At 40.6% G+C, this 27,797-nt stretch overlaps 2 protein-coding genes across 5 annotated transcripts in view; one reads left to right on the top strand and one right to left on the bottom strand.

Moving 5' to 3' along the window:
• Positions 1 to 7,876, top strand: part of GNAO1 (G protein subunit alpha o1) — a 253,740-nt gene extending 245,864 nt beyond the window's left edge. Inside the window, exons 7-9 of one of the 2 annotated variants that reach the window (XM_020965568.2) lie at positions 1,732 to 1,885; positions 5,009 to 5,224; positions 6,458 to 7,876. In XM_020965568.2, coding sequence (XP_020821227.1) covers positions 1,732 to 1,885; positions 5,009 to 5,196 — 342 coding nt within the window. In that variant the 3' untranslated portion in view covers positions 5,197 to 5,224; positions 6,458 to 7,876. Of the gene's footprint in view, positions 1 to 1,731; positions 1,886 to 5,008 lie in introns of both variants that reach the window. The other variant, XM_020965565.2, reaches the window with a different exon arrangement.
• The window catches only part of AMFR (autocrine motility factor receptor), a 60,134-nt gene continuing 39,558 nt past the window's right edge, over positions 7,222 to 27,797 (bottom strand). Inside the window, exons 9-14 of one of the 3 annotated variants that reach the window (XM_020965564.2) lie at positions 23,586 to 23,776; positions 21,047 to 21,150; positions 18,819 to 18,953; positions 18,340 to 18,420; positions 16,538 to 16,722; positions 7,222 to 7,424 (exon numbers count right to left, since the gene is read on the bottom strand). In XM_020965564.2, coding sequence (XP_020821223.1) covers positions 7,406 to 7,424; positions 16,538 to 16,722; positions 18,340 to 18,420; positions 18,819 to 18,953; positions 21,047 to 21,150; positions 23,586 to 23,776 — 715 coding nt within the window. In that variant the 3' untranslated portion in view covers positions 7,222 to 7,405. Of the gene's footprint in view, positions 7,425 to 10,318; positions 15,888 to 16,537; positions 16,723 to 18,339; positions 18,421 to 18,818; positions 18,954 to 21,046; positions 21,151 to 23,585; positions 23,777 to 27,797 lie in introns of those variants that run through there. The other 2 variants (XM_020965562.2, XM_020965563.2) reach the window with 2 other exon arrangements.

Genomic DNA, 27,797 nt, shown 5'->3' with positions numbered 1-27,797 from the left:
TATATGCATGTACAATATATCTGTATTCCCATAGGTCCCTATGTGAATATACACACGCATATATATAAATATATACATATAGGCGATATTAAATTATTACATATAATTTATGGTATATTACATATAATTAAAAGCTTCCTGAGGACAGAGGTTGTTTCACTTTTACCTTTGAATCCCCAGTGTTTAGCACAGTGCCTGGCACATAGCAAACATTTGATAAATATGCTTGGTGATTAACTTGTTGGTCGATTGGCCAGGCTAGGCAGAGGGATGCAGTGCTAAGACCTCTGGGCCTGGAGTTGGGAGAGACCTAGGCTCAATTCTCACCTCTGGCACTTACTAGTCATGTGCCTGTGTAAGTTACCCGGCCTCCCTCGGCCTCAGTTTCCTCATCTGGAAAATGAGGGTGATGACAGAGCTTGCTTTGAGGGATTGCTGGGAGAATACAATGAGAATGATGTCTATAAAGAGCTTGGCAAAACTTGAGGCATTGTGCCAATGTCAGCTATTACTATTATTATGAAAAGGCGAAGAGCTTCTGTTTGGGGTTTAAGGCCATAACCTGGACCCCTCCCACCTTTCCATCCTTCTTCCACATTACTCACAGCCACGTGTACCTCTGAAGTTCGATGACCCGGACCTCACTGCTGATCTTCCCGCTAGACACTCTGTCTCTTGACACCAGACATCTTCTCTGGCTGTTTCCCACACCTGGAATGCTCTCCCTCCTCATCTCCTGGCTTCCTTCAGGCCTCAGCTAAAATCCCACCTCCTACAAGAAAGCTTTTCTATATCCCCCTTAATTCTAGTGCCTTCCCTGCTTATCTCCTATTTATCCTGTACATAGTTGTTGTGTACTGTCTCCCTCGTTAGACTGTGAGCACCTTGAGAACGGGAATTATTTTTTGCCTTTGTATCCCCAGCACTTAGTACAGAGCCTGGCACATAGTAGGTGCTTCATAAATACTTGTTGACTAACTGTGTGGAAGACATTTTAAAAAGAATGGGCAGAGGTGAAAGACATTTTGAGTGTGGGTTGGGTTAGATGACAATGACTCTAAGGGCTCTTCCAGCTCTGTAATACTATCTATAGGTATTGGTTGGGTTCAGAAAGGGCGGCTCCAATCTCAGGATCAAATGAAACAGTGTATGTAAAGCTCTTTGGAAACCATAAGGCACTATAGAAATGTCAGCTATTATTGTCAGAAGCAACTCCTGCAGTCAGAAGAGTCCCATGTTTCTTTCTCCTGAGAGAAACATGGCCTGGTGGAAAGAGGTCTGGGTTGGATCTGAGGTCTAAGTCCCTGCTCTGGTCCTAACTAGTCATGTACCCTTAGAATCTCCAGACCTCAGTTTCCTCATCTGTCACTTGAGAATGATAATCCTGGCACTATCTTACAAGGTTGTCCTATGAGGCAAATGAAAGACTGTAATGAATGGAAAGAAGCCTTGAAATTTGAAAGTGTTACATGAATGCCAAGGATTGTAGCTAAGTGGGGTTTACAAAGTTTGGTTTAAGCAGCCAGGTTCAGTTCCATCAGAGGCGTCCTTAAGGACTTGTTGCTTCTGTGGCCCCAAAGATTTGTATGGTGGCTGAGTTGTTGAGCTGTTGTGTCTAAAGACTTCTCTCTCAAACCTAATTCTCTCCTTCTCTCTTCTCTCCTGTCCTCTATCTCTGTCTGTTGCTTTCTGTCTTGCTTTCTTTTCACCAAACCTGCTTCTGGGTGACAGAACCGCATGCACGAGTCTCTCATGCTCTTCGACTCCATCTGTAACAACAAGTTCTTCATTGATACCTCCATCATTCTCTTCCTCAACAAGAAAGATCTATTTGCTGAGAAGATCAAGAAGTCACCCTTGACCATCTGCTTCCCTGAATACACAGGTAGGTGTTACAGTGCCCCTGGTTTGGTTCCTGGGGCCAGGAAGCCAGAGGAGACAGATGGGGTAAACTTACCAATGAGAACAGTGAAGAATGCTACCTAGGAAGGAGACCCCTAGTCTGGTGGGGAGCTTAGAGAACCCAAAAGAGTGTCCATGAATAGATGTCAGAGTTTGGGAAAGACTCTCTGGGTGAGTTCTGTCTCTCATCTTCCATGGGATGTTCCAAGTAGAGGCTCATTCATACTCCCTTACAATAAAACCAGGACAGAACATGTTAGCCGTACCTCAGTTCATCCTCCAGAAACTTCTCAACTCCTTTCATTCATGCTCCTCGAACTCTCCCTCAGTTGTCCTTCCTCTACGTTCTCATAACTCTATAGATGAACCTTCTTACCCATCCCCACCCACAACACTTGCAGCCACCACCAGACCCACCTCTCTTTTCCTTTACATGTTTGGCTTTCTCTCTCCTCCCTCAAAAGTCTCATTTCCATATCAAATTCAACTCTGTCCACTTTTCTAAGGCCTCTCCATCTCCAATTCATTATTCTTTTCTCTGCTTGTCTTCACTACAAATATGACCGACACCAGAATGGATTCCCAGAAGCTAAAGAAACCTCCAAGTCTTTACAGACTGGGACAAATAATCAGTCATCTACCTTAGCTAGCTGTGGCCCTGAGTTTCCCAAAGGAGATGACGTGTTCCTGAGGAGTACACAGTCTAGCTGGAGATGAATAAAGACATAATGTAGAAGAACAACTAGAGAAACAGCTTTTTTGAGCAGCGGTATGATAGTATGGTATAGACCCTGTAAGTGCTGGGGGCTTTAGAGAAATGGAAAGATCATGGTGAGATAGGCAATTCTGGCCAAGCTTCACAGAGAAGGCGATGCTTGAGCTGGACCAGCAGAAAGCCTTACCTGCCTAGCACACTTCTCCCAAGGTGTGAAGTCCAAAGGAAAAGTGGCCAGATTTCCCAGGATCATTCTTCCTCCTCCAGTGCCTAGAACAGTGCTTGGTGCATTGTAAAGGCATAATAAGGGATTGTTAACCGACTTCTCCACATAACGGCACCAACTTCAACCTTTCCTTCTCAACTTATTGAATCCAATAAACATTTTAAGCACTTGTTATATACAAGGTACAACCCATCTTTTGTGGTATCCATCCTCAGTTTTTGTAATCAAAAATTGCTTCTAAGATGGTGAGTTTGCATAAGTGATGATGCTGTGGCAAACAGGGACACCTTGATGCTAGCTAAAACTAAAACAGGTGCAGGGCTCACCTGGTGCCCTGAGAAATGTTGACTGTTGACCCCAACACTTTTCCAGTGGTCTACTCTAATACCTTTGGCACACAGGAGGTCCATGCTACCTTCCATGGACTATATACAACCATTACTATTATAAACAACTCTAAGAATCCAAGTGAGCCACAAAAATTCCCAAGTCAATTAGTGAGTAATTGGTGCCCACTGGGAGAAACTAACACTACACAGGGCCCTATGGAAGATCACCTTGGGTAACAAACTTGTCTGGAATTGCATCACCATCCTGAGGGTAGTTGGTAGTGTGCTTTCTCATTAGAGGGAGCCACTAGTGTGGGAGCAATATCAGAGATAGAGAGATATTGAGAAAACAGAAGGAAAAGAATGACTTTAGGTCTACGCGGGATTGACATGGACTGACCAGCCTTGTTCTAAGATTCAAAGAGCCTAAGACAGATATTAGGTTGTCTGTGTCAGCCTCCATTCTCTCTGTTTCTATGAAGCATGCATGGTTATCTTAACAGTTGACAAAGAAGGATGTTTGGATAAGACAGTAATGATGTTGTAGAAAAAGCCTTGGGGGCAGCTAGATGGCGCAGTGGATAGAGCACCGGCCCTGAAGTCAGGAGGACCTGAGTTCAAATCTAGCCTCAGACCAAACACTTGACACTTAACTAGCTGTGTGACCCTAGGCAAGTCACTTAACCCCAGTTGCCTAAAAAGCAAAAAAAAAAAAAACCCAGAAAAAGCCTTGGATGGTGAGGCAAAGGTCCTGGTTCTAGTCCTAGCCATATACAAAAATTACTTGCATATAACCTTGGAGACAAATCACTTTACCTCTCCTGAGGCCAAGTTTCTTCTGTAAAATGGGGATAGTAATACCTGCCCTATTAACCTCATGAGGTTGCTGAGAGGAGCAAATGAGGTAGTAGAGGGAAAATTGACCCTTTGAGCTCCTAGTATTCGACAGAGCCCTGTGCTATTATGTAGAGCTAGAGAGCCTTTGCCCTTAAGGAAATTATGGCCTCAGGGGAGATAAGGCAAGTACATATGGAATTATAATACAAGGTAGAATATATAAAGGTAAGTAGATACCTTTGGAGGGAGAAATGTCTCACTAGGGGAACCAGTAAGGCCTTCTTGAAAGAGGGTCTGAGCTAGGCCTTGAAGGACTGACAGGATTTGGGTAAGTAGCGAGGAAACAGGGAATTCCAAGAGGAAGAAATCAGCATGAGTAAAATTTAACAAAGAGGGTATAGTTAGTCCAATATGGCTGGAAAGGAGAGTATGTGTGGGAGATGAGGCTGTTAATGTGTGTTAGGGCCAACTGGTGGAGAGATTAGGATGCCAGGTTAAAGAATCTGGACCTATTTAAGAGATGAGAATTTTTTAACAGCTTTTGAGCAGGGGAAAATGGAAAACGAAAGGTGCTAACACATGCAAGGCATTTATATTTTTATAGAAAAAGCTTGGATTGGAGGGAGGAGAACTGCATTTAACTCCCAGCTCAGCCACTAATCAACAGTGTGACCTTGGGCAAGTCTCTTAGCCTTTCAGAGTCTGTTTCCTCATCTGGAAAATAGGGATAACATCTGCTGGACCTCCCTCACAGGGTTGTTGTGAGGATCAAGGGAAGAAATAAAAACACTTTAAAGTACCCAGTGTTAAAATACTGCCTCTCCCACCACACTCCCCTCTCCTGTCATCATTGTGGTTGAAGGACCAATGGATCCCCAGACCCCCATGAATTACTGTTCTCCCCTTGGTTTCTTTCCCATCCAGTCCATCAATATGCTTCTTTCCCCTATCAGCCTTGAACCTAAGACTCTATCTCTTCTCTGCCTTATTTTCCTGCAGGCCCTAACACCTATGAAGATGCAGCCGCCTATATCCAAGCACAATTTGAAAGCAAAAACCGCTCACCCAACAAAGAAATTTACTGTCACATGACTTGTGCCACAGACACGAATAACATCCAGGTGGTATTCGATGCCGTCACTGACATCATCATTGCCAACAATCTCCGGGGATGCGGCTTATACTGACCTCTTGTCCTGTGTAGCAACTTATTTGGTAATGATTCCAACACTCACAGAAAATCTTCTCTCTCTCTCTCTCTCTCTCTCTCTCTCACACACACACACACACACACACACACACACTAACAAATGCAAGTTGGTAAATAAAATTTAAAAAGGCATAACAGAAAATTATATATATATAAACATATATATAAAATCTTTTTAGTTTGTCTTAGAAAGAACTACGGACAGAACTGACCGCCTTGTGATAGCCCATTAAGACCTTCCCTGGGAGGATTTGACAAAATGGGATGACACACACAAAAGAGAAAAAAGAGCAAAAACGTTAATCTTCTCAATAACCTGTGAAGGTTTTTGGAATCTGTCCTACCAGTTTCAGTGGGCCCCTCTTAAAGTAACGTGATCTTTTTTTTAAAAAATAGTTTACTTTTGAGGGGAAGGAGGAAGAAGTGAACCATTTCATATGCCCCATTACCCATGGGGTAGAAGCTGAGTCAGTTGGGTTCAACTCTTGTGTTTTCTAAAGCCTGTGAAAGAAACACTATACATTTCCTTCCTCCTCCTCCTCCTCCTCCTTACTCCCTCCCCCCAACCAAAAAAAAAATCCTCATAGGACATTTATTTATTTATTTATTTTTAAGAGGACCTGGCAGGATGGTTTCCCTGAGCTATCCATAGCCCCCAGCCAGTTCTTCATTCGTGGAATGCTATTTCCTTCCCAAGTTAAAAGCAGAGGAAGGGGCAGATGGTGTTTGTGTTTTGACACCAGCAATGGGAAAGGAGTACCCAATACCGGTGTTCCTGAAAAATGTTCCTGAAAAAATAAGCAGAAACCCAACTGAAAGGAGGCCTTTGGCAGGGGCAAGGGAGAGACCCAGGGTGGGGTGAGGGCTTTGCTGGCCGAAACAGGATGCCCCCTCAGGGCCAATCTAAAGGTGGGTTCTTATGGAAAAAGGACAGAAAGAAAACTGAGGCTTGGTGGCTCCTTCCTCACTGGGCCTTGCCCCCCATCCCCCTCCCTTGCCTCATTTTTAAATTCTGTGAGAGGGTACTCTACAAATTGCAGTGCTATCTGTCCCCTCTCACCTGTGCTCCTGCTCCGCCCCCCCAACTCCCCTCATCTCAGACAGGGATGTCCTCCCCTCTCCCAATCCCTGGCTGCCACCCCATGCTAAGAAGTTGTACAAACATTGCTTTGTTATTGTTGTTTCTTAAGAATGAAAGAAGACGGTCAGACTGGACCCCCTTGTCTCTCTCTCTACAGAATGCTTCACGGATTCTCTGTCCTGTTGGCGTTGATCCACTGGTAGCATGACCTTTTGGCCTTTGTAAGAAACGGCCTTTCTTTCTAAAGTCCATGTGTAATGTACTGAGCCCAGAAGGATGGCTGTGTGTTTCTGTAGAATGCCGTAGCGTTTGGTTTTAGCTGAGTCTTTACACATTTAGAAGCCCAATGAAAACAAAACTAAAAAGGACCCTCCCCCCAACATTGCTCATGTGCTCTTGTAGTTAAGAAAGGACAAATCGTCTTCCCTTTCAGCCTCCACCCTCACCCTCCATCTAGTCCCCATTATTTTATAGAATTTACACACTGCCCACTACCCAGCCTGGCTAGAGAGGGTACAGCAGCAGCTGCTGGCCTCAGCCTGACATTTTCACTGGGGCGTTGGAGCTGCACTTTGGGGTGAGTTCTCAGAGCCTCAGAGGCCTTGACTCAGCTGGAGTGAATGAAATCCCCACAGACCACTGTTGGTCAGGCAGCGCCCTTCTCCCCTCCCTCCTCCATTCCCAGCCTCTCCCCCTCCCCACCTCGACCTCCCCCTCCCCCTCCCCCGGGGCACGACTGATCCCTAGATCCCATTCCCAAGGCAGATAGATGCCTGTCTGTCATTAACCCTGCAGGTTTGTATAGAAAAAGCACTGCGCTCACTGGCTGGTAGCTGCCAACAAGTACATATGTTTATATTTTCTCTCTCCCTATTTTCCTCCCATACTTTTTTATTTTCTTATCTGGACTTTTTTTTTGTCCCTGACAAACATTGTGTATCACATGCCAAGACAGGCTTCTAAGCTCTTTAGGGAATCTTGGGGTTTCATTTCTTTTTAAATTTTTAACCTTTTTTTTTAAGTTCTTAACCTTCCTAGTGAATGCTTTTCTTTTGTGCTGTTCTTCCTTCTTCCTCCTTTGTTTTAGTGGATTGTGTTTTCTCTCTCATGTGGAGATGTTTGTGCTGCAGAAACAGAACAAAAATTAAAAACACAAAAAAAATTTTAAAACACCACAAAACAGAAAAAAAAATCCTACACACACAAATTTTAAAAAAATCGAATGTAGTGTTTACATCAAAGCCACCATTTTCATGTCCTTTGTCATTTCTACTTTGATTAGTAACCAAACCCCTAGACCTCTTCACAATTTCACTTTTAAGACAACTTTTGAGACAGAACCAGTCACAGACATTTCAAATAAAGAGGAAGCAACCAAAACAAAAACACACAAACACACACACACAAACTTTAAAAAAAAAAAAGGAAAAAAAAAGAAAAAAAAGCCCATGGGTCTTTCTAAGCCTTTCTATTCCCAATCAGTGAGGTTTCTGTGATTATCTTACACACTGCCAGTCTATTTCTCTGACTAATGGAAAATTCATGTGTAGCTCAATAAAGAGAATGTTTGTCTGTATTCTTGAGACTATGATCATTTGGTTTGGGTTTCTTCCATTCAAGAAAGGTAAAAGATAACTTGTTCTCTCATTCTGGGTCTGGGAGCAGTCAATCAAACAAGCATTTATTAAGCACCTACTATTTATCAGGAACTGTGCTAAGCACTGTGGATCTCTCCCCTAAGAAGCTCACATTTGAATGAGAGAGAAACAAACAAACGTGGTCAGGATGAATTAGGCCTCACAGCTGCTCCCATTCCTCTTCTTGGGTCTTATGAATTTGGTCTTTGGTCAGCCATGGGTTTAAAGCATGCAGTCACCTTCTTCCAAGTTTTCTTCCAATGCCCGAGCACAGAGAACTTGGTACAATAGGAAAATCCCACCATGCATAGTGTGTTATAATGGGTAGAGTGCTGGACATGGAACCAGAAGAAGTGAGTTTACATCACATCTCTGACATGGTGTGACCCTGAACAGACCTCTTAACCTCTTCTGGTCTCACTTTCTTATCTGTAAAAATGGGCCTCAGTAACAGCTGTAGAAATTATTTCATATGTTTGCCACAAAGGCTTAAATATGAGTAATGTTCTGCAAACTTTTAAGCACTATACAGATGTCATTATTTCCCTTTCCTCAATCTCATTAGACTCCACTGATTTCTTTCTGGATGGATTAGGATTTGGGGGGGGGAGGGGAGATAACCTTTGGTCTCCTGATAAAGCAAAACCCAGTTTCTCTCAGTCCCAACCACCACCCTCATGCTACCTCTACCCTAATCTGTACCACCAGCCACAGAAAGTGCTCATAATGAATCTGTGAGAAGATCCTATTACTAACTTTGCCCACTGGCAAAGGAAGCAGGTCTGAGGAATCTCTGACCAAGATAAAAAGTTGATCGCCATGGCTCAGCTGCCTTGTTCTGATGCCCTGCCATCACTCTATCAAGGTTGGTGACTTGGCCTGCAGAAACCAAACTCTGGTTATAAACCTATGACCCCTGGACCACTGACTGCTAAGTGTGAAATCCCTTCAGTTGCTCATCTAGGCCACATGACAAGCCACATTTACAATGTACTTTAAGCAGTTTCCTTATGACACACCTGAAGTCAGGAATGCAAGCATTCTCTCCATTTTACAAATGAAGAAACTGAGACTCAAATTAGTTTATCGAGGGCCAAAGAGCTATTAAGATGTGAGTCAGTGTGTGAATCCAAGTTTTATGAATCCAGTGCTCTGACCAAAATGCATTGAAGGAAACTTCACTCTTTTGTATGTCTTGTCAAAGAGGCAGTTTAGCGGCTAGACATTTCATGACTAGGAAGCCACTTTCAAGTTAAATACCTTCCAAGGGACATGTAGTTGATGTGGTCCAAGCCATATTTGAGTTCTTGAAGCTTCTTGCTCCTTGATACTGGTAAGAACTGTCCACTCCCCTCCTCTAAGCTAATTCATCCCCTTGAAAGTTGGAATCCTTTCGAAAATGCTAGTTTGAGGGGGTAGAACTGAGACCTATATTGTAGTCTGGGAAGTGCTTTGATTGGTGAATATAATAGGCCACAACAGGATTCTACCCCTAACTGCAAAACTGATCTTGCCAAAAATTAAAGAGATTTCTCCTTCCTGGCCTTAAAATAAGAAAGTCTAAGGGAATAACATCAGATGGAAAGGACATATAATAAAGCATATAGAATCCCCTTTTCTGGCCTTAGGCCAGACAAATAGGCTCCTATTTATCAATAACAATAAAAACTCAGCTTAATAGCCTGGAGGAAATTAGTCACCAAACATTCATTGCCTATTCTTAAATCACTTCAGCAAATCTTTTCAGTATTTTTGAGTACCAAGTGCAGAGTCTTATATTAGGTGCAGTTGGGAATATAATCCTCTGCCCTCATGAAGTTGAGATTTTGTAAGCCAGAGATGTGAACATACAACTGGTATAATGGATTTGGCATCAGAAGACTTGGATTTTGATTTCATCTCTGCTCTTTACTACCTGTGCAGCCTTGAGCAAATCACTTCCATTTCTTTCACCTGTTTTCTCCTCGATGAAATGGAGGCAAGGCAGGGAGGAGGAGGAAGCATAGTTGGACTCGATGATGTCTAAGGTCTCATCCAGGCATCAGTCCTATAAGCCTGCAAACTACAGCATGAGGTAGAGGGTAAAAGTGTTACATCACAGTGGACTAAAGGAGAGAGAGATCCTCTGTGCTACAGCAATCAGGAGACATTTGAGATGGGCCTTGAAGGAAGGGCAGGGATTAGATAAGCAGTTTGGTATTCCAGGCCCAACAAGTAGGGCAAACAAAAGCGCTGAGATAGGAGCTCAGGCAACCTGAACCACCTCCTCCTCCTCCTCCTCCGCCTATAAATGGGCAGTAAGGGGGCACAGAAGCATGAGTCACCAGTTCTGGAGGAGCTTACATTCCAGGTGGGGAGAAAACACACACGCACACGAAACAGCAAAGAACAATATGTATTAACTGCAACATACTGTTTTTATCAAAGAATAGCGGGAAGTATTGGTTAGACAGAGTGGGAGCAAGTCATGGAGAATCTTACAATTCAAATAGAATAAATGCAGCAATGTTTTGGGCTCACTTCCTAAGGAAGAAGGGCTTATGTTGGTGGGACTATAAGTCTTCCTTTGATATTCTACTTCTTCACTTTAGGCTGTGGTCTTTTAGTGTTAACTCAGAAGTTCATCCTATTTATTCTGATTTGTTTCCTTCAGCTCAGATGACATTTCCAATTCAAAGCCAAACCACAGAGAAAATGGATAAGGTCAAACTCCCCAGCAGCTTTCACTGACTCAAAGTAAAATGGTACATGTGAACACAGCTGAATTCCAAAGACCTTGGGTTCAAATGGCTTCAAACAAAAACACATTCTAGGCAGGCGATGCGCCTGTGCCAATGAACTTATCACCAGGCAAACACAAAGACATACAAATTCTCTCTCCCTCTGTATAAAAGCCATGTTCATCTGAAGGCACTTTTTTTTTCTTTATTGTTTAAAGCTGTATGATTTTAGGAGGGGATGGGAACACCCTCTCTCCCTCCCCCAGAAAAACTGGGTACAGGGTATAGGGAAAAAATGACCAAAATGAGACCTATGAGAAGGAGAAACAGAATTAGCCAGGGGGAAAAAAAGCTTAAAAAAGACATGACTTAGCAAGACATTCTAGGGAAGACAGTAATTTACTATTCTTTGCTTCCAATAAAGACAGAACCAAGAGCTGGGTTCTTAATTTCAGCAGACGGAGTTTTCAAAAAGAATTCACCAAGTCCCTTAAGAGAATGAGAAACTTGCAAGGGGGTCATGTTGCAGGAAAGTGACTGCTATAGAAGCAGGAAAAAAAATCCACAGTGACTATCCCTACCTAAATTCCCATAGCTGCTTCTCTTTCCACATCCTTTCTCTAACATCTAGCTCTCACAATTTAGTTTAAGTGCTAACCCTGAGACGAATAAAACTGAGATTTAAAATGAATTCAGCAAAAATGAAATTAACTGTATCTTAAACAGGAACAAATGGTTATTGATGTGAGGAGTCATATCAGAATCAGCTGTGTGGAAGTCGGACTATAGACTGGTTAGAGCAAAGGCCAAAATCAACATCAAATCAGAACAGGTAAAGGCTACGAACTGAAACAGCTCCAATCTATTCAAAGAAGCCATTCACGATGAAAAACAATAATCACATTATAATTATATTTGGAAATGGAAAAATATAAAGATATTAATATTGGACATCATCACTTCTAGCAAAAACCGAACTCAACCTTTTCTGAATCTGTTTCTTCACCTTGTAAAATGAAGGGTTTGGACTCGATGGTCCCCAAGATCCACTCTGGCTCTAACTCTATGATCTTTATCAAAATGAGAGATCTGGAAGCCAAGGGCAGTTTAGAAAACAAACTCACTTATAAACTTCATGGAAGAGGATTGTAAAAGATTACTAGTATTGCCTTATGTAGGCAGGGGAAGTAAGTCTACAGAATCTTGGCATGAGAACCAAATGACCCACATTATCCTAAGAATTTATGAATGGAACTTGCAAATAGTAAATAGAATGAAAAACATTTGTCAACATTTCTATAATGATCTATCCTCATAATCAGTTAACATCAACAAATTTGGGCTTTAACATTTCAGTCCATGATGTTCAACATGAGGAAACTGAAATGGTACTCAAGGCAAATATTCCAGAAAAATGGAGTCATGAATGATAATTACTATTTTAAAAAAAAGTTTTCAGAAAAACATCATTAAGTATTAACTCATACATCTATTTTCTTATCTTTATAAAAATCCATGTATATGTACACATCCTTGATGAAAATATGAGGTCTTTCTCAGTGTTCTCTAACAGAAGTCCATTTTTATTGCCACAGATCTAACAGACACCAAGGATATAAGATGCCAATGTTTGGTTACTGATTTCAGGAAAGCATTTGACACAAAACCAAAAATATCCAAGTCTCTTCTTCCACAAGGAATCTCCCATACATATCAACACCAGACAAAATTCTCTGATAAATGCAAAGAAAAATGCTATTGGGACGCCCCATGTCAGATTCAAAAAGAAGGGGAATTTCCTGTAGATTATAAGGTTTGTTTGTGGCTGATATCGTGTTAATTGCATTAAACCCCCAAATGTTACAGAACTTCCTCAATCTTCAGGAGTACTCTATTGCCTCTAGGACAAAATACAAAACTCAAACTAACATTTAAAACACTCAGCAATCTAGCTCCCAACTACCTTTCAGATTTATCTCATGTTAACTCTCCTTCACAAACTTCATATTCAACAAACTGGTCTATTAGCTATTCTGGAACCTGACATTTCCAAGTCTTTTTGTACATGAGTCCACCAAGACTGTAATGCACCCTTTCCTCACCCCTGCCTTTTGGGATTCCTAGATTCCATCAAGGGTCAACCCTGGTGCCACTTCTTTCTCAAAGCCCTTCTTCATCACTCCTCCCCCAAATCAGTGCTTGCTCTCTCCTCAAAGTGCCTTATATTTACTTATCTGTAAGCACACTGCATCTCCCCAGTAGAATGGAAGCTCCTTGGGGCAGCTAGGTGGCACAATGAATAGAGCTCTGGCCTTGGAGTCAGGAGGACCTGAGTTCAAATCCGGCCTCAGACACTTGACATTTACTAGCTGTGTGACCTGGGCAAGTCATTTAACCCTGACTGCCTCACCAAAAAGCAAAACAAAAAAACAACAAAAAAAAGAATGGAAGTTCCTTCAGGAAAAAGACTTTTGGTAGGTGCCTTACAAATGTTCATCACCTAATATTCAAGACCTAGGCCTAACAATTCCCATAGGAAAAAATAAATACCTATTGTCCAGACTAAGACCTGCAGTTGAATAGAAAGTTCATTTTATTAGTACACAAGTACATGTATCTGAGACAAGCATTGAAGATGGACAATAAGTTGGATCTAGAACTAAATAAGAAAAGGGTAGGCTGTATTATTTTGTAGTGCTTTCAGTGATTCCCAAGCCGTTCATTACTGCAAAGATTCATCTTTTTAATACAAATGCATGACTGCACATCTTGAAACACTACCATCTCTGAACAATTGCACAGGATGATATGAACAGCTAGCTGGTGTAGTGGATAGAGTGCTGGGCCTGGAACCGGGAAGACTGATCTTCCCAAGTTCAAATTTGGCCTTAGGCACTTACTAGCTGTGTGACCCTGTCAAGTCACTAAAACCTGTTTGCCTCAGTTTCCTCACCTGTAAAAAAAAAAAGCAGAAGGAAATGGCAAACCACTCCAGTACTTTTGCCAAGAAAACCCCAAATGGGGTCACGAAGAACCAGACATGACTGAACAACAGCACAAGATGATAAAACAAAGATGGAGGAAATACCCACACTGATGAAATCACAGGGCCACTGTAATATTTATCACTTTTATCACTATGATATACTGATGTATCCTGGACAAGAAAAAAGAACAGTCCTAAGAGTAACCTCCAAATATTTTCATCTCTCTGCTACATTAAGTCAAGAATTATTATAAGTAGCATTCCATTTCAAATTTTATAAGCCTTTGTCACATGGAATCCAGTCAGTATTGAATCCAATTATTATAGTCAGCGATATCAAATGTTGAAGTACGTCTTTTTTGAAAGGTGCTAAATATGTAAATTAAGATAGTACATCAAAAAGCTTTTTCTTTGCTGCTTGTAGGAATCTGGACAGTAATACCATAGGAAGATAATCTTGGCTTTACCTTCTCCAATAAATATAATGGAAAATTAAACCAAACTAAAAAGTAGGAAAAAAATGGCTTTATGGAAAAACACTTTAATAAGAATGACACATGGAAACTAAAGTGGCATTCAAAGTTGGCACCTCTGAGAAAGGGCTTAGATTCCAATCATGACATACCCAGAAGAATTTGCTTTTTATTTTTTTTAACAATAAAAACAGAAACAAATAACTATGCTCTCAGCAAAACAAAAAAAAAATCATAGAAGTTTCCAAAAGTTTACTAAACAGCACTGCAATGCAAGGCTTTTGAAAAATTTATTGAAATAAATTATCTCTGCCTACATATTTACTATTACACCCTTTTCCCAATTACCTTTAAACAGCCTAAAAACTTGCCATTAAAAAAAAAACCAAAACATTTAACTTTGCCAATAATTCTAGATAATACTGGATTCTTCCCAAAAGAACTGTGATAAGATTATGTTTAATTTTTAAAAATCACTCCAATGGGACAAACTGAACTGTGTAACCTACGATTGTGTTTCAGATCTTTAACATCAAATGTGCGATGGATTTGAAAAGGTTAGGATGGACTCAACTTCTTACCTAAGTGTAATTAAGCTAACTGGAGTAGTTACCAAGACACCAAAGTTTTTTCTATTCCTTCAACAAAGCCCTTTGATAATGACTATCTCATTTACTAGACCTATGTCCTTTGCCACTCCAAGGACCAAACCCATAGACTTTCCAATTACCAAACATACTGTAACACTGAATCAAAAATCCAAACTAATGCTCACTGTTTAACCCACTTGGTGCTGACCTTCCAAGCATCTAAAGGTGGCAATGAAATGCACAGAAGGAAAATGAAAGGACACGTGGATAGTATACACAAGGGACACAGCACCAGAATTAACGGAAATAAAACCAGCTTAGGGCAAAGAGGTGTATAAAGGTTAAACCACTGATGGGCTGAGCTAAATAGAGGTTACTTCCCTGCAAGCTATTTATTTTCTTCTTTCAATCATGTAGCCAAACAACCTCTTGTTTCTGCTGTCACGCCAAGGACTCATTTCCCATGATTCCTCACACGTCCCTTCTTTCGTAAGAGGGAGAACTGCTGTGGGGGTGGCCTTTATAACATAATGAATGCCTCTATGGTAAGCAGAGGCTTGCTAGCTGATCTAGTAAGCATTCTACGAATTTTTCTGTGCATGTCCCTGCCAGATTGTTTTTGAACTAAGATACTAATACCTTCAGTGACCTATGTATATAAAGCAGGTAATTTAAGTTGCCTGCCACTGGGCCTCTGGCTGCCCTTCCAGACTACCCCTTGCTACTCCAACTCAACCTGGCAGTTCAGTCAGTGCCAGCAGAGATAATGCCTAAAATTAAAATTGGCTTTTTTTCCCCCAGAGTGGGCAAGGGAACTGGAGAAGTATCACATAGAAAATATTACAAAAGAAGATTAAATTTGTCAGCTGTCCAAACACTAGTAAGACCACATGCTTTGTACAGCGGCAATGCAGTCAAGCCCACTCCTCCACACAGCTGGCAGAACGGGAAAAGGCCTCTTCCTGCTGGGATGAAGGACAGCAGCTCGGCACGCTGCTCGTGAGGAGGTGGCAGAGGAGGGCAAAAGAGAACGCTAGGAGTTCTGCTGCATCTGAAGTCTTCGTTCAGCAGCAGCAGCCAACATCCTGCGGCGTTGGGTCACGGGATCAGAGGACGGGCTCTCCGAGAGTAGACAGCTCTCTGAGGCTGGGTCATCATCAGAAGTTTTGTTTAAGTAACGTCTGTAAGGAGGTAAGGAAGGAATAGGATGAGAGATGCAAAGAGAGGGGCTCTAGGACGGAGCTTCCCCATGAAAAAGATAATGCCTCATTCCTAGATCAAGCTAATAAAAGTTCTCTATGCCCCAGTAAAACGACAAGGGTCAAATGGATACAAAAGGACTAAAAGGCTATTTGGGTTGGATATAACTATTAGAGACCTAAACCACATTATGCATATCACCCTCATCAAAAAACACTATATTAATATAAGTACTGACTTGCATGTAGGCCCTAGGCAACATATACAGGGTGTCCTAAGATGAAGACCTTAAAACTACACAAAGACTTTTGGGGGACACCCTGCATTACAGAGCAAACCAAGCAACATATGGTCCTTGACCTCAAAGAGATTATATGCAACAATACCACCTACAAACATGAAAGGACACACACGTGTACAACTGACTGTGCATAAGAGATGACAAGGTAGCATACAGCAATTAAGCACATATACAGACTTAACATCAATGCTTGTGTACTTGGTGTAATACATAAGTCCCTTACTGAAGGGACATTGCTGAGGGAAAAGTTGTTCCAGCAATCACAGAAGATATGAATTAGGATTTACACAGAACCTAACCCCTAGAGATGGCTCTGAAGAATCAACTTACTTCCTAGCTTGCTGCAGCAGGTCATCTTTCCTCTGTACTAACATTCGCTGTCGCTCATCAGCTGACTTGGAGAAACGGCTCCCTCGGGCTTCAAAATCCTCTACCTCATTGGGCTCAGCTTCTATCTCACTGAAGTCTGCTATCTCTTCCAACCCAGGACTGAGGTCAAGGGGCCCACGCTCAGCCTAGGGTGAGAAGATCAAAGTTAGGAATCATCATCATAACAAAGTGCATTTCTAAAATGCTTTAAAGTTCCACAAGATGCTTTCCTCAAAACCATCCTGAGACAGGAGATATAACATTTGTATTTTACAGAAGAGGAACCTGAGGCTCAAAGAAACTTGTCCACAAGCACCCATCTGGTAAACTTAAAACCCTCCAAGTCCAGGGTTATTTTTAGGGCACCATGATGACCTACTCATACTACCCTCATGGCTCTTCAAAATTCTTTATGAGCTTTAGCAAAGGAAAATAAGAACACTGGAAATGGAGGAAATATAATCAGACTCATATGATACTAAGAGAAATATTCAAATCCATATTTAAAAACTGCAATCTGAGCAATAATAGCAACAGGATGTTAAATCTTTGTCTCGGATACCTTCTGATAAAGTCCCCTACTTGCTTAAAAAACATCCCAAATCACAAGTCTTTCCACCAGGTTTATAACAAGGTAAAAAGATACAGGGGCAAGCAGAAAGAGTTCAACCAAAAGGATGGAATGACAACATGACATATGCCTCCTAGATTTTACTTTTTAGAAATAAAATGAGAACGTTTTAATTTCCTAAACTGGAAATATCAAAACTAGTGACATTTTCTCCAAAATGAGTAAATGGGCACTCCCAAGAGATTGACTAGTAAAAAGTAGTTAGGAAGTGAGAGAACTGTAAGAACAAAGGATCAAATGTTTTTTAAAAGATTCAAGCAACTTTTTGGAAGAATATTAAAAGCCCATCCTCTAGCAGTACTTCTTAAACCTCATATGGGGTTTTCTCAACCTACAGTTTAAGAAGTGCTAAAGGTGTCGCAAGTGGAAAAAGTTTAAGAAGCCCTGCTGTAGAGCAACACTAACTCTAATACAACACAATCTGTCTGGTTCAACCAATCACAGGATTAGGAGCTGGAAGAAGCTATTGGTACCATCTAAACTAACCTTCTCATTTTACAGATGTGAAATTGAAGCCCAGAGAGAGAAACAGTAAGCTCACCCAAGTTCACATAGTAAATGGCAGAGAGAATGTCATTTACTTTTTTCAAATGACAGGCAATTCAGTTGAAGGATTTTTAAATGAAAGCTTTTGATTCCTTTGATTCCTAGCATCAATAGTCATACTACTCCTTATTAGAAGCACATATAAAATATAGTATACAAGACAGAATAGGTAGTCTTGACTAATGTCAAACCAAAATTTTCACACAAGAAGCTAATACTAGGTTAAAAAAAGAATTCCCTAGAACACAGAGGTCAAACATACAACTCGCAACAGTGCTGTGTGCACTGTGAACCAGATTAAAATGTAATTGAGAAATATTTAAGAAAAATAAAAATGCATAAAACATAGATAACGTTACATTTTAAAACTAAATCAGTTTGCAACCTACAGGAATCCTTACGAATGTATTAATAGCCACCATTTCTGAGTTTGATAACACTGCCCTAGAATATAAAAATAGGCAAAGAATTCCCTAGATCATCATGTTGATACCGTGAGTGTGTCTATGTGTTTTGCAGGGGAGGGGGAGTACTGCTCTTTTGCATACACAAAAGCATACTCTCTTAATTACTGATATGAGTTTACCTGAGTAGAGATTTCATTCTCTTCTTGGTCATTTGACCTCTCTACAGAATTGTTCAATGCAGGTCTAAGGCTGTCTGGCCGCTAGAAGGGAAACCAGATTGCATATAGTAACAGATTGCATCTAGTAGAGTCACTGAAAGGTGAAAAAACTATATTGGTAACACATGGGGTGGGCCCAAGAAAACTCTGGTACCCGTGGCATAATATATTAATATATAATTGGTCACTATGAAGGAAAAACACAAAATACTACAAATGCTTTTTAAAAAGGACAGAGGAACTTCCTATAGAAATCAGAATTTTCAAAGATTACTATTTCTGCTAAGTATCAGGTCTATTTAATTTTTCTTTTAATTTTCCTTAGAGCTATCACAAGAGATCAAAAAGTATTTTATATTTTAAGTACTGTATGAATACCAGAAATTAATTTGCCTTGTAAATGGAAGCAATTTTTGCCATTCTTAGAACTCAAAACTGACCTGTGCAGGGAAAGGTACTTGAATTCGCCCCTCTAAAATGTTGTCTGTTGTTATTTCAACTGAACGTGTCAGTTGTAAATCCTGCAGAACCAGATGGTATGGTACCTGGGGAAACATTTCTTGAATTTGATGAGCCTGTGGGAACAAAAGTGTATCTGGGGATCAAAGAGTAAACTGAACCCTTTTAAAGCATTCATAGTTACCAGATAAAGATCTGAGAACAACATTACTTATAAAATATTCAAGAAATCTACAAAAATTTTCTAACAGAAGAACATACCAAGGAATCACATTCTAAAATGAATATAGAGAATACTGGCACTTTCGAGATTAAGTAATGATTTTTAAAGTTGAGCATTCTCAAGGGCCATAAGGATTGGAAGTTCCAGGCACCCCTCAACTTAAGAACAGGTTGTATTCCAAAAGTTTACTTGGGATGTATTTTTCCAAAGAAACAATGCAGTGGTTAAGTTCACCAAATCTATTTTAATCTATTGTGTAACTGAACTAGATCACGAACTAGTAGCACTAATGAATCTATCACATCCAATATTGTTATCTACAGGGAAAATTATTTCAACTTGAAACTAAGAAATCCTCCACTCAATGAGAATTAGGATGCTCAGTGTTCACAATAAGCAGTATATCCCAGGCAGCAGGAAGAGTCCTGGACAAAAGTAAAGACCTATAAACCATAAAAGGTACACAAGCCAGTTAATGTTATTTGGGCAGTGATGATATTTGCTAGGAAATAGTTCAGGTCTTCAGTGGCAACAGCAATGGTAAAAGGGAAGAAAACACTCCCAAGGAACAACAGCAGCTTCCTCTAGGAAGGAATGGTACTAAGAATCATGATGGTAGGAAGAGAAGGGCAACTATTCTTAAGTGTGAATACTCCACAAATCAACAACGATAGTACCTAAAATTAGTTTTTTGTATTTGAAATACCTGAGAACCACTGCTCTAGTATTTGCAATAAAATGTGTTGAACACCAATATATGTGCCCAAGGATTTGTACAGACCAGTGATAGGAGCAGAAAAATCAATTAACAAAAACAAAACTGCAAATCAGAAACCACACCGAAATCACTTCAATATTCCTACAGTATATTAAATACTTTTATGAAGATTTTTTAAAAAATTAATTGTGCTAAGAACAGACTCCATTCCAAACTACTATGTCCTCCTGAAGTCCAGCTGTTAACCTGCCTGAGAACTCTGAACACCTCATACTTCCAGCTAAGCTGTAATAGTTCTAATGGAAAAAAAAAAAAGTGGGCTCCACCTGTCAAGCTTTGAAGCTTTGAAAACTGCTTGACTCTAAAACAGCTATGCACCACAATCAATGCCCCAGAAGAGATTAGCCCGTGGACAGGGAGCTTAAAAAAACAAAAGAAAGCAGAAATCTCCTAGTCTATGGAGTAACATCCCAGAAATGACGCTGTCTGGCTTAATGAAATATTGCTCCTAGAACATTATTAAAAGGCAATCAGTAAAGTAATGTTACAAGATTTGCTTCTGGACAGCTCTAAAAATTATTTAATAATAACGTTTCATTTTGCAGGTAAGCGAACTGAGGCCCTATAGATTCAGATAGCCACAATACAACTCACTTTTCCCTTGTGTTTTAACAGGATGAGAAACTAAGGATCTTGCAACTTTCTTATTTTAAGAAGTAAGACATTAGATGTTTAAAATGGCACCACAGGAAGCCCAGAAAAATGACAGGTATAAACCATGGAAAACCACAAGGAAAAAATAAATGAAATATTGTTAGATTGCACCACCATTTGGCATATCATTAAATGATCAATATTCACTTTGGAAATTGACTCTTGAAAGACATTTTCACTGAAACAAGTGAAAAGAAGTCAAAAAGTAGGACTCAAACACAGCAGAGAAAATGAAATGCCCTGGACACACCTTTTAACTCTGCTTACCTGCAGCAAGATCAAAGCCGAAGCTTACTCTAGACATTAAAAAACAAAACAAAACAAAAAATCTCAAGGTCTTTTTAGTTGAATGAGAATTTTACTACCCTTAAAATTTTACAAACTGCCAGGGTCGAGCAAGATCAAAATAAAATTTGTATATAACACAGGAAGGATTCTCACAGCTTTTTCTTCCCAAATATCCACTGTTTAAAGAAGGTGGATCATTTTCATTCCTCTCAATGTAAAATTGACAGTTGCAAAGAAAATGTAGAATTTTTTAAAACCATGCTTACCATTACATTAAGTTGGGAATTGCCTGCTTGAGTAATGCCCAGGATGTTGTTGGTATGCATCACTTCCACTGAAAAACTGGGCAGCCAGCTAGCAATTCGGGAACCTAAAGGCAGATAGGAAGAACATGTAAGTATGAGAGTCCAGAAATTTTCAAATTTCTCTCCCAATGTCAGAGAGGATTCAATGTTCCTCATTTCACCCTTACTTAGTCCTTATTGAACTTCTTTTTCACTATTATCAAACTATAATGTAAATATTCAAATAATGTACTTCGTAACTCACCCGTTCTTTAAAAAACATCTCAAACCACTCATCCCACATTTCTTTCATTCACAGCATAACTCCTAGAAAAATCTGGCTTCTGTACTTGACAGTTGACTAAAATTGTTCTTTCCATGATCCATTCTAACCTTTTATCAGGCCTTATGCTTCTCTTGGTCTCTTCCCTGCCCTATCAAGCCCCTGACAAAGATTTTTATTAGTATGTTGAAAAAGGGGATGGGGAATCTCTTGAGTAAATATCAAATCATACCAAATTATAGCAATCACCTCTTAATCTAATACCTGCCTTATCCTTTCATAGTTAAAGCACCTTTTCAGAGGTGGTGGCAAAAGAGAGTTCACTGGTTGTATCCACAGGGCCAGCCCATTCTAGAGAAAGGTAATGGCCGGTGTAGACAACCCAGTTTGTTTGTGGATTTTTTTGGGGGGGGCAATTGGGGTTAAGTGACTTGCCCAGGGTCACACAGCTAGTAAGTGTCAAGTGTTTGGTCTGAGGCCTGATGTGAACTCAGGTCCTCCTGACTTCAGGGCCGGTACTCTATCCACTGCGCCACCTAGCTACCCCTGGTTTGTGGATATTCAACAGAAGAATGCATGCCTTATATTTGCTCTCTTCTGTGGCAACCTGAACTTAAAAGCTCAGGATAATCGTGGTCCAAGAATGCATGTACAAATCCATACTTATCACAATGTACTTAGGGTCTTGAATTATTCAAGGAGCTGCCAGACTTCTCAAAGCATACCTGGAAACTAGTCTGTCATCTCTGAAGTACCTCCTATATATTGATCAGGGTGATCTGGACCTTCACAGGCACCCCCCGGACCAATTTCTCATCTCTACCCCAACCCAACCTCCAAACTCAGAGCTAAAACTATCCTCAAGATCACCCAGCCTCTTTAGGTCTGATGCAGTCCTTTTGGTTATGTTCTCCTCCCTGGACTTTCACACTAATACTCTATTCTGGTTCTTCTCCTCACTCTCTTTTGCTGGATTATCACCCACATCCCAGCACCTATGTGAAAGCATACTCCAGCGCTCTTGAGCATTTTTCCTTCTTTCTCTACACTCAAGAGTTCGTGCAGGCGCATTTATAGTCTCTATCTCTTTGTAGAGGACTTCCACATTTTTTTGGGGGGGGGGCGCTAGGGATTGGGGTTAAGTGACTTGCCCAGGGTCACACATCTAGTAAACGTCAGATGTCGGAGGCCACATTTGAACTCAGGTCCTCCTGACTTCAGGACCAGCTGCCTCGACTTCCACACTTACAAATCCATTTATCATCTCTCCCCACTGAATTCCAGTTCTGCATTACCATTTGCCTGCTAAATATCCAGCTGTCCCACAGGCATTCTCAAATCCAGTACATCCAAAACAAAACTCATTTTCTTTCCCCTTAAACTTACCTTCTCCTTAACCACTGTACTTTTGTTCTGAGTCTCACTACACCTTGGAGGGATCCTCAACTCTTTGCTCTCCCTTACCCCTCCATAGCCAATCACCTGCCAAATCTTTTGGGTTGTCTTCACGTGTCTCAAATTAGTCACCTTCTTTTCCATTCACATGGCTTTCACCCTAGTCGAGCCCACACCAGCTTTTGCATAGACTATCCAAATAACCTAATTGGCCTCTTTGACTCCATTCTCTCTCACCCCCAATCCAAAGAAGTCAAATTTAATTCTATTTTTAAAACTTAAGCTGGCATGGGTTTAATACTCTCCCTCAGTGTTGGAAGGCTAAATTCCTTTACCTCTGCAACTCCACTCTTTACTGATATTCCTGAGAAATTTGCCTAAAGGTCAAGTTTTTGTCTTAAAGTGAAGGGTGGAGTTACAAAGGTAAGGAGTTTGCTTACAGAATTAAATTCAAGTAAAAGTCAAGATCTAGCCATTTACAGAAATACTCATTTTTTCTCTTTTCTTTATAAAGAAGACATAATCTTCAATGAAAAGTCTCCCGGATCTGGAGGCAGAGAAGCTAGATTCAAATCCTGACTCTGCTTTTTACAGCCTGTGTAACCTTGGGGAAGTCACTCAACCTTTTTGGGCTTTCCTCCTCTGTGCGATGGAAGTGACCAGACTACATGGGATCAGGGTTCCCACCCATTCTAAATCCAGACCGTACTATGATAACACTATCCAAGGTTAAACAAATTCAACAAAGACAGAGGCAAAATCTAAGGTTCTGTAGTCACCCTAGTTTGGTTTGGGCTTAAGGATTTGGGGGGAGTCTCAGATGGTTAAAAACAACTAACAAACCATCAAAGTGGAAGAAGTGGTTATGCTGATTTAGGCGAGGCCGGCCTTCAGCTGCTGCCACTGGCACCAAATTCTCATCCAAGTTCTCCCCTTGCTGGTCCTCTCTGATTCGATTATTGTCAGCAATATTCAGAGACATTCTGCAGGTAGGACAGGAGGTATCCTGTTCAAGCCAGGAGCGGAGACAGGAGCTAACGAAAAAAATCCAATCAGGAGAAAAATTAATATGCTCGATTGCTCTTAGGAATGTCTCTAGAAAAATCACCAAACACTATTCTGAATGCATTCCATTATCCAACAATGCTTTATATCACCTGTGTATAAAGGAACATCACTGGTCAACTTCAGGTAAGCATGTTACTTTGTGGGGGGAAAAAATTAAAGTCACAATAAGGCCACTTTGAATGTTTATTCTGTAAGAACAATACTGGGGATGAGCAAAACAACCCACCTTTGGGAAACTCATTTACCTGTATATTATTTTTAAAAAGAAAAAAACCACCTGTAAAGAATTTAATAGAAATTAATACAGATGTCTATTTTGAGTTCTCTATACCAACTTCTTTCTTACCTTTTTCAAAGGCAAAAAGGAAAAACTAAAGGATGGTATTTGTTCATAACTTCTCTAGGTTTCAACTGCCAGATTTTGTCTATGCTTTCATCTATTACTTGATGCCTCTCCCAGAACAAGCTCCTCACTTCTAATCTGATCACCAAGCAGGCAACAAGTCTTGATTGACACAATCTTCCCCAGCCTTCCCCTCCCCTCTGGAGGGTGGAGTACCAAACTCTTCCTAAAGCCTTCCTTTATGGAGGGCAGAAACTGGGCTTTCAGTGTCCTGTCCCCCAACTTCCCCCACTTTCTAGTCTACTTTTGTGTGTCTCCCCCATTTGCCTGTAAACTCCTTGAAGGCAGGGACTGTCTTTCTTTGTATTAATTGTATCCCTTCATGCTTGCCACATAGTAGGAATTTAATGTTTTTTGCATTGGGGAAATTGAGTCCACATCTTGGTTATCTCTTGTTCCTTTCAAGGATCAGCTCAAGAGTTGGCTCTTACAAGAGGCCTTTTCTGATTCATTCAGTAGTCAGAGTACCCTAAAAGCAGAAACTGCCTAGTATTTCTCTTGTAAATATCGTATATTTACTTATCTTTGTACTTGTAAATTCTTTGAGGGTAGGATAACTGCACATCATCTATCAGAGTGTCCAAGGCATAGCTGACACAAATTAATTTAAACTGAAATCTTCCTAAACCCATCCCTCCTCCACAGCTCTATTTTTACCCAGGGCACAATCATTCTCCCAGTCACTCAGTTTTGCAACTTCAGTCATCCCCAACTCTTACCCTACATCCCCACCTCCCACATTCAAACTTAGTAATTCTATCTCCACAACTCATAGGGTCAATCACCCTAGTTTGGCTATTATCACACCTCTCACATGGACAACAGTCTCCTATTTGGTCTTCCTTCTTTCTAGTCTCTCCCCTCCTCAATCATCTTCCAGAGCATAGGTCTGCCTATGTCACTTTCAGTGATTCCTTACTGCATTGTGGGTAAAACACAAACTCCTCAGCTTGTTTAAAGAATTTCACGATCTGAATCCAGCCCATACTGGGTCTTTCCCATACTTATTTCTCATTATTCCCTTTCATGTAGACTCTGCCTTCTAGACATATTGACCTAATTTTTATTTCCCAAATTTGAGGTCCCACTTCCAACTTCCATGCCTTTGCACACACCTGAGATGCACTCCTTCTTCACCTCTACCTCAATAGACTCCTAAGCCTCTTTCAAAGCTCAGCCCAGATGCCACCTCCCACAGGAAGCCTTTCCTGATTCCCCGCAGTCGTTAGTGGTCTTCCCTTTCTCACAGTATCTTATATTTACAGACGTGTATGCATGTTTTACACACCCACAGCCCCTCAGGAGAATATTAAACCTCTTTAGAGTCTTCCACACTCACTGCCCTCATTTCCTCACCTCCACTTATTTCTGAACCCCTTAAAAGTCTGGCAAGACTCCACTGAAATACTATCTCCATGATGATAAGATCTCTTAAATGCTAAATCAGATGCCTTTTTCTCTTTCTATTTGACCTCTCTGCAACTTTTGACACTTTTCACCACCTTTGCCTGGACACATGGCTTCTGTGGCACTGCTCTCCTCTGGTTCTTCGGCTACCTAGTCACCCCTGTTTTCTTTATTGGATCTTTGTCTACAATCCAACCTGTAGACATTTCCTAAGGTTCTGTCCTGGGCACCCTTCTCCAAACGCTCTTTCTTGGTGCTCTTCCAAAGGTTTAATTATGTGTGCAAATGACTCAAAAAATTTTATATATTAAAACTAATTTCTCTCCTGAATTCTAGTCTTGCACTACCAAGTACCTGACAGACATATCTATCTGGCTGTCCCATTGGCACCTAAAGTCTGAGAGGCCCCAAATGGAACTTACCTTTTTTCCACTCCCAACCCACTGCTCCTCCAAACTTCCTTATTTCTGTTGAGAGCATAACCAATCTTTAAGTCACTCAGGCTCATAACCTTTCTTAACAATTAATAACAATTCTTAACAAATAACAATTCTTTTGCTCACTTCCATATCAAATCAGTTGCCAGGGATGTTACTTTAACCTTCTCAACCTCTTTCATGACCTTCCCCTTCTTTTCATTCACATGACAATTACCCTAATTCATAGCCTCATTACATATCCCTGCTTCTAGTCTCTACTCTCCAATTTGTCTTCCACACAGCTGCCAAATCAATATTACTACAACACAAGTCACTTCCCTGCTCAAAAATCCTCAGTTGTTCCCTGCTATTGCTTCTAGTAAATAGAAAACTGTGGAATTTAATGCCAAAGAATTTAACTCTTTTCAAATATTTCATATTATTTTCTTTTCTTGAACTACTCCACATTTCAGTCAAATTGGCTTATTAGCTATTATCCAAAATTGACATTCTATCTCCTGTCTTTGAATCTTTGTCTCCTATAACTTCAATGCATTCCCCCTCCTCATCTGTCTTAGAATCACAGGGTCAGAAATTTAAGGATGAAAGAGAGAAGAGATCACCTGACTTAACCCTCTAATTTTTCAGATGTGGAAACCGAGTCTCAGTGGTTAAATAACTTGCCTGCTATCATCACCTAGTTAGTAAGTAGCTAGGATTTGAAACCAGACCTTCTGGTTCCAAATCCAGTCCCCTTCCTACTATACAAAGCTCAGCTCAGGCACTACTTGCTTACAGAAAGCCTGCTACTCCCACCATTCTATTGTATTTATACTCTCTATAGTCACCAATGGTCCTTAGCTGCCAAATCCAAAGGGCTTTTTTCAGTACCCACCCTCCTTGATTCCTGCAGCTTTGAACACAGTTAACCACTTCACCCTACTGGATGTTCTCTCCCTTGCCTAGGCTTTGTAGACAGCCTACTCTTCTGATACTATCTGTCTTTTTTCTGGGTCCTCATCTTTTAATATTTATTCATCTTCATGCTTATCCTTGAACTTTTCTTTTTCTCTCTTCTCATTCTACTCTGACAGTTTCATTCACTTCTGTTTCACCTACCACTTTACCTGCAGATGATTTACAAATTTCTAAGCCTTATCTCTCTTCTGAGATCTACCAACAATTCCAAGAGCTAAGAGGTTCTTTTCACTTCAAACCAGGACTTGGATTTTGCTATGTGGATTGTTAAAAGAATCAAAGAAAACTCTACTGAGGACTGGACTGAGTAACAGAAATAGAGAGAACTATTCTTTTTTTGTTTTGTTTCTCTGCAAAGCAAATAATCTTTGGACTGGAAAGCACTTAACAAAAACTGCTAATGGGGAGCCAATACCCAAGATAAGTAAGAATAGAACACGTACCTACCTGTCTTCTATGAATTTAAATGACCAGTTCTTGATGGACTATATCCTCAAGTACTCAAAGAACTGACAGCTGTGACAGTTACTCTTTTGCCAATAATATCTGAAAAACTAGCATTACCAGAGAAAAAGTAATATTGCCCAGAATTTTGAGAAACACAAACCACCTGCAACTCCACACTGCATCTAGTGGGCTCTGCCTGATTTAAAGCCCACAGAGGCCCCTCCCAGATTAGGCTCATTGCCTCTAATCTCATCACCATACCACTAAACTAAGCCTAGATTGATACCACCTCCCTCAGATTGAGGGTGGAGTTTCAAACTAGCAGCGTATGGG

This window comes from Phascolarctos cinereus, unplaced genomic scaffold (genome assembly GCF_003287225.1).
Source record: "Phascolarctos cinereus isolate Bilbo 61053 unplaced genomic scaffold, phaCin_HiC Scaffold_2;HRSCAF=192, whole genome shotgun sequence".
NCBI classification, from domain to species: domain Eukaryota; kingdom Metazoa; phylum Chordata; class Mammalia; order Diprotodontia; family Phascolarctidae; genus Phascolarctos; species Phascolarctos cinereus.
Note: the sequence above shows the minus strand (reverse complement) of the source record. Positions and strands in the feature narration are given on the sequence as shown.